Genomic DNA, 14,828 nt, shown 5'->3' on the forward strand with positions numbered 1-14,828 from the left:
GCATTCTGTACACTGAAGGAGTGAGTGTACAGTACATTGTAGAGACAAATGCAAATACATAAAATATCTTTGAAACTCAATATATGATCTTTGAAACTCAATATATGAACATATATTGAATAGAAATGTTATTGTTTGAAACTCGAATGAGAGAGAATATGAATGAAAGAGAGGTGAGTATGGAAGAATGTTATATTTTGCTGTGTGAGGCAAGAATGGCATGGAGGAGACAAGACAAGACATGAGCCACACTGCTGGACACTGGGATGCTTATGCCATAAAGATAGATACAAAATTGATTCTTGATTCCATTCTCCATGAGTTGTGTTGACGAACATCTTGAGAAAAGTATTACTTGAGCTCTGTGTGTGTGGAAAGAAAAAACATTCTTCAAATAAAGTATTAGGGCATTATTATTTTTTATTATTATTTATTTTGCATTATGCTTCATATTTATTCATTTTATGTATAGATGAATAAAACCCAGTAAATATGACAAAAAATTGCAATATTTCGTTTTTCTTTCCCATTTACTAGTACTGTAGTTATAATGGAGAATTCTTGAGGGTGTAGTACATACAAGGAAGCTATTATTATACAATAATTTGACAAATCCTTAGCCAGAATGATATACAGTACATTACTACACTGTCGAATGTTTTCCAACACACATGCAGACTTCATGAAAAAATATTATGTAACTCAAGTGCACTGATCAATATGTGTATTATGACTCAAATTGTCAACCAACTCGCCATTCCTTGACGATGCTGGTGTGAGTTTTATTAATATCACATTATTAACAGTTTTAGATAGGATTGGAAAATGGTCGTGGTTGCTGCAGTGGAGGTGATTGTGCTAATAATAATGTAGTGGATACCTCCCCTACAAACGCTGTTTGTCGCTGAGTAGCCGACCCGCGAATTCCCCAGTGTATGCCTCGTGGTCTGGGTCAACCAGCGCCGCCTTACATGACAGAGGTCAACTATTAAGCCACGCCTACCCCCGCTATAAAAGACCTGACCTCGTGGTGACCTCTCTCTCCTCTTTTCTACCTACACCAACCAGCCAGCAACACCTCCTCCGCTGCTGCCTGGCGGTCCTCACTCCCGCCGGCGAGCATGGCGACCCACAAGCTGGTCCTCCTCTGAGCACCCTCACCAACCAGCTCTCTCTACATCACGCTTGTAACCATGCTGCCTTCCCAGCACCAAGCTGCATTGTACATCCAATACAACATGTATACAGAGAGCACATCGTGAGTTTCCTTTCATCATCCCATCCTGAGTGTGAACCATACCCCACAATACAGCCATGGCACTCTCATCCTGACCCAGGGTCGGATATGAGAACCTGTATGATCCTTCCCAACATGGCAGGTTCTATTAGATTTTCCTCCTGTACTAACATTGGACAATTAAGATTTTTAACAAGGTAAAGGAGAACAAAACGATCGGCAAAATGGCAGTTAGTAAGATGACAGGTGGGAGGATTTATGATAAATGAAGTTAAATGTAGCGGGGTTGGCCAGCTGTTGTGTCGCCTGCAGGAGGACCGTGAGCGCAGGTCCCCCACGCAGGTCAACAGCTGTTATGAAGACTGACCATATTATCACAAGAAAGAGGAACAACGAGAAGGAAGTAATTATTCGTAAGATTTCTTATATGAAAACTGAATTCTTTTGTCATTGGTTTATTTTATGCAAAGATATTCTTACCTGTCCTAAGCTTCATTTGGCATATAAGTAAACATTGGTTCGGCATAGTAGTTATGGGAGAGAAACAGGCAAACTGTAAGTCTGTTAAACCAGGAGCAGCCAAAGAAAAATATCAAACGTTTATTACCTTTAGTTATGCTTATCTAACTTCATCAAAATGTTGTTAAACTTTCGTTGTTCTGAGAATAGTGTACACCTGTTAATGTACTACTGATAGTTTAGACCAGCTTTTTATATACAGTATTCGTTTCTTCACTTTAATAAGCTAATAATTATCACAGTTAATTTTAATCTGTTTTGCTTTCTTGGTAATTATGTAGGACTAACCCGCTTGCGAAATTGATTGAAAACAATTATAAAAACGCCGGATTTTCATTGTTATATTATAATGGACACTTGTAGTTTGTGGAAATATGCTAAAAAGTGGATATTTTAGAAATAAATGATACTTAACATTTGTTGGTATGAAGAACACACCAAACCAAACAAACCTACCTAACCTTACCTAACTTCCCCTTATATTAAACAGAAAGAACTTACTATGATATGGTGAAATTTTAGGCATTTTCTGGACGTGAGATGATATGGCCGCATCGGCGCTATGCAGCCCTGGCGGGTTAGTTCTATATATTAACCGTTTTCTGTCTACAAGTATCACATATTATTATTTGTTTTCCAGCTTAATTATTTTTACCTTATACAGTATCTGGTAATTATTTACGACTTCGCAGCCGCTGATTTTTAATTGAAAACTAATTCTTAAAAATGCCTCAACTTCTCTGTGTTTTATATTGAACACTGCCATAGTTATGGCTAATGTGTTAAAAAGTGTTTATTTAAAAGTTCAAGTTAACCTAAGCTAAACTAAACTGACCTAACCTAGAATAACTTAACACCTACCGTGGGTGAACTTAGAGTTACTGAGACGGGGAGAAGCGGCTGTGAAGGTCCTCCAGACTAGCCCAGTATCTGCCTGGTAATGTTTTTGTTGTGTATTTTCTTCTTTTCAGTGAAGGATGAACAACAACACAGAGGTGATCAACCAATACAAGGATGCTTTTCCAGCATTTGGAGGCTATATGGAGTGCATGTCTCGGACGTTCTTAACGGGTCTGGCATCGTTTAGCTTAGGTAGGTTAAGTTAGGTTAGGTGGATTAGGTTGGGTTGGGTTAAGTTAGGTTAGGTGGATTAGGTTGGGTTAGGTTAAGTTAGGTTAGGTGGATTAGGTTGGGTTAGGTTAAGTTAGGTTAGGTGGATTAGGTTGGGTTAGGCATTCTGCTATTTTATCAATGAAAAGGAAAATAATTACTGTACTCAAAAATTTTTGGCTTTGCTTATTTTTGGTTTAATATTGTTTTTTATGCTGTTTAAGTTTAAGTTAAACTTTCAATCATTTTATTTTGAGAAATTCAAAGTCTGTACTGTACAGAATAGCTCTGTTGTATATATATAGGAAGATATATTTAATTAAAAAACAAAAACAAAACATGCATAATATGACTCCTTGTTGAATACAGTAGACTCTCTCCAACCAATCCACGGTAGGGGGATTCTAGTAATTGTGAGGAATGGATTGTGAGGAATGGATTAAAATGATTCTAATAAAATAAAAAAATACTGCATTGCCATTTGGCAGTCATTTCACAAAGGACACAGGGAGACAGAGGTACACTCTCCCCTCCCTCCCACGTTCAAGGGCTAACTCCTGTGGATGTAAAAATGTTTGTTCTCTGATGTTTTTTACCTTAGGATTAACATTTCTTTTATTTTTTTTGCACATTTTGTATGAACGATTGTGTGTACAGTAAAAAAAAATAAAAATACAAATATGTACGGTACAGTATATCCACCCGAACCTATAAGTTGTAAAATAACAACACACAGCTTGGCCTGGTAGAGGGAGAGCTGGAGGATGTAGCTACAGGAACAGTCTAACTTGGTGACCTGCCAAGTCCACACACACATGTTCACTTTACACACATACACACTCATGCTCTTCATTTATTTTATTTTCTTATTTTATAGCAACATACCTTCTCCATGAAGAAGTACGTACTGTAAAATTTATATTACCAGTTAATTTATATTTAGCTGTTTTATATATATTTGACTCAAATTTAATTAAATGTACAATATAGTTATTGTTTAGTGAAGGAACAGGCAACTTAGTTAGGCTTTTATGAGTGTTATCTGCGGCCATAAAACCTAACCCGCTATTTCCCAAAAGCCTTTAGTCTTGCCAACCGCAGATTTAACAACCACGGGGTTTATGAGGAACTTAACCCCCGTGGTTGGCGAGGGACTACTGTACTTTAAATTGTAGTGATTCAAACAACACAAGTGTTATTGAAATTGATTTTTCATTTACAGTAAATTTGAGTGTTATTGTAGTTTAATATGGTACCTTTCTTGTTGCAGCTTTTGGAGGCACATATATCAGTCAGCACTTGTTGGTGAAATACCTTCCCTACAGCCGCAAGAATCACATCATAGTGTCAAGCTTGGTGGCTTGTGGCGTCGCGTACCAAGTAACAGCTGTTCGAGCCAAAGCCTGCCAGGCTGCGTGGATGGCAGCTGAGGACAAGCACACTTTTTTAAACCCAATTTCTGATAGACCAATACCTGCTGAGGAGGAGGACGATTAACCAACTGAAAAAAAAGAAGAGGATAAAACCAACTCTATTCATAAAATCAAGTTCAAAGACACATATAGACAGAACTATATATTTTTAATTGTTGTGGTGTTATAATAGGGAACAGCTTTTAAGTCTTACAGCACTATACTAGCGTGTCCTCCTAACAAAATGGCTTATATTGGAGTTCTACGATCGGGGGTTTCTCTATGTGAAAATATTTTGGTTAGTTCTTCCTCAAGGTTAAAAGTATATAGAACTGAAAATGCTCTCAGGAGTTATACAGCATTTGCAGGTGATTCAACCATGACTTATCAGTTTTATAAGTCATGTTCAACTTCAAGTCTCACTGATCTTGTAAGACTTCCATTACTCAAGAGCAGTTGTATGATAAGCTTGAGACCATTTACCACAACTGTAGTAACTTGTAAGAAGAAGAAAAGTGCCAAAGAAAAAAGACAACCTGTTGATGTAGTTGAGGAGGATATTGACGATCGCTTCTTGGATGACCCAACATTTGAATCTTTAAGACATGACTCAAAAATTTTAGGATTTATCGGATCTCACTCGGCTGCCATCAGAGAATTAGGTGTAGTAGTCCTGCAGCCGTGGGTGAAGTGGGGGCCTCAAAAGAAGGTGACTACTTCAGGACAGTTAATGTTAGATGAAGCAGTAGCTCTCATCTCCACGTTGCCAGGTGTCCGTGTTGTGGCAAAGGTGATTATCAGGTACTGTATTGTACTGAGTGAATTACAAATTTTCTGAATACCTTAACTGAACCAAAACTGTTGAGTAAAATGTAACAAACAATAAACAAACTGGTACAGTACTTTGTTGGAATACATATACTGTACTGTGCAGGGAGTCCCCGACATACAGTAGAGCACCCAACCTATGAACGCCCATACTTACAAAAGTGATTCCAATACAGTACGTATCTTCTTAATAAAAATCTGTTTATCTTTTATATAATGTTGTTTAACATCACTTTATATACAAACCTATTTACATTATTTCTTAAGTATGGGATATTATTGCTGTTTTGTATGGGCAGGGTTGTGTTTTAGCTTAACCTAACCTATGGAATTGGCATTATTCTGACTTACAACAAGGTCCAGGAATGTAAGCCATTCATAACTCGGGGACTCCCTGTATTGTATATACTGTATTGTGTATAATTATGTTGTTTTAATGTTTGTTTTTTTATTTCAAAGGAGGTCGTACCAGTAAAAAGTTTAGATGGAAGAACAATCTTTGGATCAGGAACTTTGGAGCGGCTCGCCTCCCAGATACGCTCCACGAGTACCACTTCCTGTGTCTTCATTAGCATTGATATGATGAAGAAATTCCAGATGATGTATGTACTGTATACTCATTCACTTAACTAATGAAAACAGTTATGTAAAGTTGTTTAGAGATTGCGTGTCTCATTGTTTTATTCCTTCTATTTCTTTTGTCCTCAGAAGTACATGCAGTATTAATTTAATAATGATATACAACTGTATTTATTGATACAACAAGAATAAAGTCATTATTGATTATTAGAATTGTAGTGTGATGTAAATTGATGATGATAGTACAGGTGGTAGCATAATTTAGTACCTTCATTGTCTCTTTATTTAATTTGTGACTTAAGTTAAAGGTATAGATGAGATTTATATTACACAGCATTAGTTTCTTGTTAACACTATACTCCTTTAACTAATTCTTTGGGTTTATAAATCAATGTAAAACCCCAACTTTAAACTTTTCTTTTTCAGGGAACTCGAAGAAATGTTTGGCGTAAAGGTTCTCGATCGGTATTCTGTAGTCTTGGGTATATTTCGTCATCATGCCAGCACCAGAGAGGCCAAACTTCAGGTGGCTTTAGCAGAATTACCATACATCAGGTTTGTTCTCTACTGGATTCATTTTCTGAAGTGTGTGTGATATTTTTTAACGAACAAAGATTTATCACATGGTTGGGAAAACAGGTCATTATCACCGCCTAACCTAAGGTGCTCAAAAGAACACAAGTTTGTTAAAGTCAGGTGAGTTATCTTGCTACTTAGAGCCATTGACTGTTCTCTACCTTGACTCCCCTCACACTAAACATTGTGATGATGGTAATTTTTTATTTTTTTATCATGGGAGTTGTTTAGAAAGAGTTGCTGCATCTCAATAAATGAGTTTCTTCTGTAAAGTAGTTATATTTTTCCTATCTACAGCACCTTTGATGGCCTATGTTGAGTTCCCAGATCATGTATCCTTCACAGATTGCCTTATTTTTATTGCTTCCTATTTTGAATACCTTTCATTGTCCTTTCCACTTTCCTTTTACAAATTCTTACTGGGGCATTTATCACTCTCTTTGGATTAATTTTTTTTTTAAGAAGAATTCCAGGGTTTATATTTTTGTATTGCAGCTTATCAGCTGAGAATGAAAATCTTTATGGCTGAACAGCCTTGGGAAGTTTTAATATGTCTTCCCCTGCCTTGAGGTTATGACTCACCACAGTCATAGATAAAGTATAAATCAGTACAGTACGGTAATAGTATAGATTTTTTATTTTATTTATTTATTTATTTGTTTAATCATTATCCTATTATCAGCTTACTAGCCATTCGGGCAGTTGTTCTCTTCAGTGTTAGTTAGTACAGGAGGAAACTGGAGTCTGGGATACTGTACACTCATTACCACTAACATCAACACTCATTTTGTGACCTTACTCTCATGCTTTTAGTACCTTGTATTACCACAACCAAAGACAGAATATAATCTGGAAAAGTGTTTTATTATTTCTCCTTTTTGTGCAGGAAGAGAGTGTCAGGAGATACACAACGCACAATGGTGATGGAGAGAGAAAAGCGACTGAAGGCAGCTCTCACCAAGTTAGCTGGGATCAGAGCACAAGTCAGGAGAGGCCGAGAGAGGTCTAACCTACCAACAGTGGCAGTTGTTGGCTACACTAATGCTGGTAATTAGCTTTAAGTGTTCATATTATGTACTGTGTATTCATCATTACCTTATTCACCAATAGTCGTTATAGTACTGTAATAGTATTTATTCAGTAAAATTTTTATACGTAGAGTACAAGTTTACAGTTTGTTTAGCATGTATATAGGCAATACATATATACAATTTCCAATTTACCATGGTTGATGATAAGAGCAGGCCAAGGTTCAAATATTACAAGGTTGATTATGATGGGATGAGGGAGGGGATAAAGGGGCATTCACTGGCCTGATTCACTAAGAAACAAAAATGCTGGTACTGTACAACCCTGAATATCATAGACAGTAAAGTGAATTATTTGATTGATAAATATACAGTACTGTATATACCCAAGATCAAACCTACTGGCACTAGGTATGCAGGGAGATCCCAAATGAATGAAGAACATTATTAACGTAGACAAAATGTGAAAAGGACAATGAACTGAAGTTATCAGACCATTTTGAGAAGAAGGTGAATCAAGTGACTAAGAAGGTCGTTCAGGTACCTAGATGGTCCATCCCTTGCAACACTCTTCAAAAGTGAAGTGCTTCCCTGTTTGGAGTACTGTCACCCTGTCTGGTCCCCGAGATATGCTGCAACACCTTGCTACAAGTGGAGGCTTGGGGAATGATGCACACTGATATTAAGTCCATTAATTAACATTTGTGTTGAGAAGACTGACAAGGTTTCAGTCTGTGTAGGAAGATCAGAGAATACTGTACTCGTCTATTCACGAGGGAACAGTGGCACCTAATCATGTGGCACTAGAGGTGGTAAGAACCAGTGGTGCCTCACCTCTCATGCAGACTTTTATAGTACGGGTCACCTTATAAGTTTTGTATAACGGACAGTCATGCTCAAGGGGTCCACTTTTATGAATAAAGATATTGATTGTTATAAATATCATGACCTATTGATCTGGTCAAGGAGGGCCACCGATCCTGATCCAATGTTCAGAGGGTGTTTGCAGGGCCTGTGCGATATGTTGCGGTCCATACCTCAGATGAGCAATGGCGTTTCCTCCCCAATCGTACACCGCTCACTCCTCCTCCACCGCCCAAGGTCAAAATACAAAAGTTAACCAAACCACCACCCACCAATGGCAAGCGACCAAGTCAGAGGACAATTATGGTAGTGTGTCCTTCAATGCAGTCGCTGGTGTTGAGCCAAGTTCGTGAAGGTAGCTCAAGTATTGAACAATTAGGAGAGAGAAATGAAAAGGAAAAAATTTTAAAAATAGAGAGAGAGAATTTTTAACAATGAAAAACTATAAGAAATTAATTAAAAGATTTTTTCAATGGTATAAATTATCCTGATGTAAGATTTATATGGAAGTACAGTTACTGGTAAATATATCAATAATATTAATAATAATAATATTCACTTTATACTATGATAGATAATTTATTAACTAAATGTTTGAGCTTAGTGATGGGGAGAACAATAATTATGTGTTCAAAGTTCAGGTAAAATTATCCCAATTTACAGTGAATGGTCCTTATTGCCTGAGGCCCCAGTGGTTGACCCTCACCCCTAAATGTGTACTGAAGTGGATGTATTTATGTGTAGTGGATGCAGTGTACTCGTATGTGTAGTGTATGTGTAGTGGATATAGTGTAATTGATATGGAGTATGTATAGTGTGGATAGATGGCAGTTTTCTTATTTTCATTTTGATTATTTATTTGGTGGTTTATTTTCTTGCTTTTATTGTTTTCCTTGTTTTCCCATTTTTAACTTTTATTAATTACATAGACAACAAAGAGCTTTATTATCATAGTCAATTTACAAAACCTTCTACCCCTGTATCATGGTAATTTATTTTTTAACATTGCTTGACTAGAGATACGTTGCTTTTACATCTTCACCACTTATGTACGGGGTCTCCTCTCTGCTGAATAAAATCGTCCAGCATTAGCCAATAAAATATTACAAGTGGTATCCTGTAATGAATGAATTAAGGGAAAATTATGGTAAATATGAGGAATATAGACACAGAATCACTTTGTTGTAGGTAAAACTTCTTTAATCCGATCCATCACCGGTGACAAGCGAGCCGAGGGGAAAGATCAGCTGTTTGCCACCCTGGATGTCACAGCTCACGGAGGCAGACTACCGTGTGGTGTGGAGGTGGCCTTCATCGACACTGTTGGCTTTATCCAGGACATTCCAACTGACTTGGTAGCTTCTTTTAAGGCAACACTTGAAGATGCTGTTTATGCTGTAAGTATGACATGTACTGTACTGTCACCCCTTGAGTTACAGAAAGGTTGTGTTTCTGAAATGTTATCCTCAACTTGGAATCCCATAACTCAAAATTCTGTAACTTGGGGGATAATTGTACTGTGTCATGTAAAACTGCAGATTTAGACCTTGCCCGAGCTTTTTTGTTTGAAGTTTGCGTTTGGCTCACTTTTAGAGGATCACCTTGGAGGCTAAAGTGTGAAAGTAGGTTGTTCTTGTTTATCTCTTTATCTCCTGCTTAACTATCTCCCATCTTTGTCTGTGTTTTTTATTCTTAATTCCTTTTCTCTTCTTGATCATCTCCATCTATTTCATTTATTCCTTATTTTAATTCTCTTGATATATAAAATTTCCTTTATTATCTTCAGCTCTTTCAGGCAGGTTTAAATTGATCTCTTTTTAGGATGTTATTGTCCATATCCGTGATGCAAGTCACCCAGACTATGAATCACAAGGGCCCATCGTCGTCCAAACACTATCCTCTCTGCCTCTCCCAGAGACCACCCCCATTATCACTGTAGCAAACAAAATTGACTTAGGAATGGCAAAACCTGAAGATGCATTTAAAGATGTTCATTTGGTGTCTGCTGCTACTGGCCAAGGTAAGATTTGAATTATTTTGTTGTTAAATATTGCCTGAAAATTTAATCCTAACTTTTCTTTCACTGTACTGAATCATTATCTTATATGTATTATATTTATACTTGGCAATGTACAGTATTTGTGTGACTTATATTTTTATTTATTATGTTAATTTTTTTCTTTGTAACAACTAAGGGTTGGAGGAGCTTATGGCATCTATAGAAACTGAAGTTTTAAGAGTCACAGGACGACGTACTTGGAAATTTTCTCTGCCAACAGGATCAGACCAAATACAGTAAGTATTATCAGTGTGAAATTAACAGTCATTATCACAAAAGACTCTTGGAGTGTCTTACTATATAATGTTGTGATAGTTCTGAGTGTCAATTCTTTTATGTCCAGGTTTGACCAACACTGGAACATATTCAGGTACACTTGCTCCAAACAGTATCTTTATGGAGGGGTTGGATGAATTTCACATTGAACACTACGACTTCTGTTTTCCCAGTAGTGTTGTCAAAATCCTTTGTCTGTTATGCCATAGGGTTTCTCACAAAATCATAATTTTCAGTCTCATGTGTGATCATGCATTAATATTTTTATAGTACTGGTGGTAACACACACACATGGTAGGTCTTATTAAAAATTTGGATTGTTCCAAATTTTTGAAACTTGCATTAAAGATGCTGATTTTAAATGTGAAACTCATGTGAGGAAATGTTTTATTTGTGACTCAGATTAGGTTAGGTAAGGTCATTTTAGCGATGTGTATTTCTTTGTCCAGCAGTAGATAAATTGCAGAATTCTTGCCAGATCAAGATTCATTCTATTCAGCCATGTGCTTTTTCTGATGGAGACCTTTTCATTACGCCCTCCTTTCTGACAGCGCCAATTGAATCTTCTGTCAATACATTTTATTTGTATATCATGACATTTTTGGCATTGCTTCTCTTTGGGCACAATCCTCACACTGCATTTTGTGCAAGACACCAGTTTTGCTTGACAAAAACAATGTTTGTAGGTTATCACTCATTTTCATTCAACAGTAAAAACAGACACTGTTCCTGTAAACAAACGCCAATAAAATGTTAAATATTTATTTCCACAAAAAATGAGTTGCATACTTAGAATCAGCATAAAAAATTTTACTAATGACAAATTTGTTAACAAAATTTAACACAGTCCAAATTTTTAACAAGATCTGTATGTTTCTCTAGTGCCTAGAGTCTAAGTTCTTGCTATTTATAAAAGTTACCTTTACGTTGAAAGATGGGAGCTTGATGAGGAAGAAAAATCATCGCGTTTTTATGAATAATTTGTATGAAATTGTTCCACTGGTAATTGTGAGGTTGAGTACTGTACCACCTTTAGTAGAAAATACAGCATGCCCTGACAATTAGCGGACCTCGATTATTCGTGGATGACACCCTGGATGTACCCAAGAATGTGTGCAGGTACAGTAGTTTTAAAGTTGCTGGCATTTTTGCAGCTGGGACAGGGAGACATTCATTCTAGAGACATTAATTTCTGATTAAAGTAAACTTTAATAACAAAGCACGGAGTTGACTTGAGGGTAGACTCTCACATTTATTCTGAATTTTGTTGTCTTGTTTCGGATTATTTGTGAGAGGATTTTCCCATTATTATTTATTTGTATGTATTTTCTGTGTATGTGTGTCAACACATGCACACACATATACTGTACAATACAGGTAAAAGAAAAAAATTTTCTAAGGACAAATACATAGAGAATATGCTGTACATTTCTTTGCACGCGAGTAAAAATGTAACCCCACCCCCAGGTCAGCAAATGTTATTCGCAGATTTGGCTATTTGCGGCCATTTTGAGAACCTAACCCCCGTGAATTTTAAGGGTATGTTGTAATGACTCCTTTGTTGTAAAGGTGAATACAGTATTGTGCTATATGTAAATGCATGGTAGTTTTACCACTTTTCTCCAGTGTCCCTCTTCAATTTTTTGGTCTGTCTTGATAAAGTGTATCAGATCAGTACTGGGCATGAGCTTCATATAGTTTGGTACAGGTGAAATCGATCTCTCTGTTGAATGGCATAAGTGTACAGGTATTTTGGTTTGTGTGTGTATGTGTATTTCTCTGTCTATCTTTATGTGAATTAATTTTACTGTACAGTATTTATATGCAGTGTGAGATTTAATACTCGAGAGAGTGTAAACATCAGCTATGAAAAGAAGTGTTAGAGTTTAGAGGTAAGACTTGAAGGATTAGATTTTTTTAATACTCACTACTGTACCATCATCATCATTAATTTATGGCTATTTTTCACACTTGATATAATTTTGTCTTCTTTAAATTGTACTTTTCACATGTCATCCACCTCTGCCTTCATCTTTATCTTGATCTTTTGCCTTCGTCTTCAGATGGCTGAGGAGAGCCACTGGTCTGGCCCAAGAGGAGATAGACCAAGGTGACCCACAGGTAACCCACGTCATCGCTGTCCTCACTGATCAAGAACTTGCTGCATATCAGAGAAATTTCAGAAGTTAAATCAAAGTGAAGTGTTCTGCAATATCCTGGGAGTGAGATTTTTTAATGTTTTCTTCTCTACAGTTGTATATTTTGAATTTTATGAGTACTGTACTTAAGTAAATGAAAACACGAAAGGAATAAATAATTAATACATGTGATGTAAATGAGAATATTTATAAATATTTAGTAAACTTTATTTGGGATATTTCTTTTATGCCTTTGCATCTTGATTTTCATCTGTATGTGTAATGTATGTTGGTACTAAAGTGGACAAATGGCTTTTTAACATACAGTAATGCTGATGGCTCTATAATTGTGCATGACATCAGAATATGCAAAACTCTACTTTCTTGAAGTACAACACATTTGGAAACCTGATCATATTCTCAAGTTGGTTTATGGGAAAATCTCACACAGCTTAGTCCCTTGTGTATGGATTCCCTTCTGAGCTAAATAAAATCGTCTGGCATTGGGCAAATAGAATATTAAAGGCGGCGCCCCCATAGTGAAGGGGTTAGAACAATGACATTCAGTATTGGCATTATTTGGTCTCATAATCGGGCATGTTTCTTCTATCGTGTAGTCCTTACATCATCTTGAATGTCTAGGTAACGGTCCCCATGTATTCTCTGGACCACCGTTGGCTAGCATGGCAAGGCCAGGGGGCTCTAGCAGTAGCTGTGAAAAAAGAAATACTGAACTAAAATTTAACTATAGTATATCTGTTTCAACACATAAACCAGGTAATGGCTTTGGCTTGTGTTGCTCTATGATACAGTGCCATCTTAAACCTCAAAGTGCACATGGAAATATTAACACTTAAGTTAATGTCATTTAAAAGAATTGAATAAAACTTGCAACAAAGCATTCCTGATGGATAAACCAACAATATGTTTTAAGCATTTCATATGTTTTTAAGCCTGTAACTCCCAGTAGGGGAGTATAACATTGTTGCCTTGATATAGCATGATATTACGTATCACTAAAAAACAATATAGTATATAATTATAGTAATGAGAAAAACAGTGGTCTTGTGAGAAATAACAATACTAACCCACGTTACTTTTGTCATGGGACTGCTGTTCACAATTTGGATATCAATAGATTCAAATCAGAGCATTCCACATGTTAGCTTTTCCCAACTCAAGCCCAGGAATGGTAAACATCAACCAACAATAACACAACAAAGTTACAGAAAGCCAGTTGAGATTGATGGGTACAGTACTTACCTCACAATATTTATAGATCAGTAATATAGTATGGTCACAACACTGTCAGGTAAATCCATCTCGTACTCAACATACACACAAAACAGTTTAAAAATGCATTTAGAGAGATAACAGACAGATTCATAGAAATATGGTTGAGAGATACTGTACATACAAATATAGATACAGTGCTGCACTTGTCCATTCTGAGAATTTTAATATGATGTAAACAAACACAGATGTCACTTAATGCACCAACCACTGGACCAGTTGTCTGGACTTGAGGTTTCTTCAACCTTGAGCTGTGACCCCTTGTGGGGCGAGCGTCCGCCACCTCCAGGTAAGGACACCCGACTGAGTAGTGCCCCTTGAGATGCTTATACACCTCTATTAGGTCACCTCTTGCCCGTCTGTAGTATAAGCTAGGCAAGTTCAGGCGCTCCAATCTCTCAGGGTAGTTGAGGTGCTGTAGGGCAGGCACCAGTCTGGTGGCCCTCCTCTTCAACCAACTGACAGTCCCTAGCAAGTCTCGGGGACCAGGCAGTACTCCTGATGGGGCAGCACTTCACTCCTGAAGATCGTTACTGCTTTTACTTTCAAATTTCAGCGTTATGTTCATGTTCTTATAGCTTGTAAGTATAAACTATGGACTTCAACTGTTGTTTGATATTTTTGGATTATTTTAATGTTTATTAATTGTATTACTGTACTTTCATTTTGTGCTCGCCCTCTCTTGTTAGTGCTCAGCTAAGAAATAAGTTTTTTATATTACAAACGAATATAAATAATCAATTTAGTTTTATATTAAAATTAATATTGGTTAAATTCTTTGTGTTTTGTTAGTTAAATTAATATGATTTGAAAATTTTATAATTTATTACAAAAAGAACCATCAACTCACCTCACCCTCGTTTTCGTACAAAAACAAATAATTTAACCAAATATATTCTATTAAAACTA

The 14,828-nt window shown here is 36.6% G+C and overlaps 2 protein-coding genes and 1 long non-coding RNA gene across 6 annotated transcripts; 2 read left to right on the forward strand and 1 right to left on the reverse strand.

Moving 5' to 3' along the window:
- Positions 1 to 1,508: 1,508 nt before the first annotated feature.
- LOC121860596 lies at positions 1,509 to 4,782 on the forward strand. 3 transcript variants are annotated; one of them, XM_042357784.1, is made up of 3 exons: positions 1,509 to 1,640; positions 2,728 to 2,848; positions 4,137 to 4,782. In XM_042357784.1, the coding sequence occupies exons 2-3, from the start codon at positions 2,734 to 2,736 to the stop codon at positions 4,361 to 4,363; spliced, it is 342 nt and encodes a 113-aa protein (XP_042213718.1). In that variant the 5' UTR covers positions 1,509 to 1,640; positions 2,728 to 2,733; the 3' UTR covers positions 4,364 to 4,782. The 3 variants fall into 3 exon arrangements, with proteins under 3 accessions (XP_042213718.1, XP_042213719.1, XP_042213720.1); XM_042357785.1 differs by having other exon boundaries at positions 1,545 to 1,650; XM_042357786.1 differs by lacking the exon at positions 1,509 to 1,640 and adding an exon at positions 1,657 to 1,792.
- On the forward strand, positions 4,523 to 12,856 carry LOC121860595 (putative GTP-binding protein 6). Of its 2 annotated transcripts, none has more exons than XM_042357782.1 (8): positions 4,523 to 5,068; positions 5,566 to 5,708; positions 6,112 to 6,240; positions 7,148 to 7,308; positions 9,342 to 9,550; positions 9,975 to 10,173; positions 10,349 to 10,448; positions 12,552 to 12,856. In XM_042357782.1, the coding sequence occupies exons 1-8, from the start codon at positions 4,523 to 4,525 to the stop codon at positions 12,676 to 12,678; spliced, it is 1,614 nt and encodes a 537-aa protein (XP_042213716.1). In that variant the 3' UTR covers positions 12,679 to 12,856. The 2 variants fall into 2 exon arrangements, with proteins under 2 accessions (XP_042213716.1, XP_042213717.1); XM_042357783.1 differs by having other exon boundaries at positions 4,951 to 5,079.
- Positions 12,839 to 14,267, reverse strand: LOC121860598. Its single transcript, XR_006087896.1, has 2 exons — positions 14,128 to 14,267; positions 12,839 to 13,338 (listed from the first exon to the last, which is right to left on the reverse strand). It is a non-coding gene; the product is annotated as an uncharacterized LOC121860598 (long non-coding RNA).
- Between the last annotated feature and the right edge of the window lie 561 nt (positions 14,268 to 14,828).

This window comes from Homarus americanus, unplaced genomic scaffold, assembly GCF_018991925.1.
Source record: "Homarus americanus isolate GMGI-L3 unplaced genomic scaffold, GMGI_Hamer_2.0 scaffold11150, whole genome shotgun sequence".
Classification (NCBI taxonomy): domain Eukaryota; kingdom Metazoa; phylum Arthropoda; class Malacostraca; order Decapoda; family Nephropidae; genus Homarus; species Homarus americanus.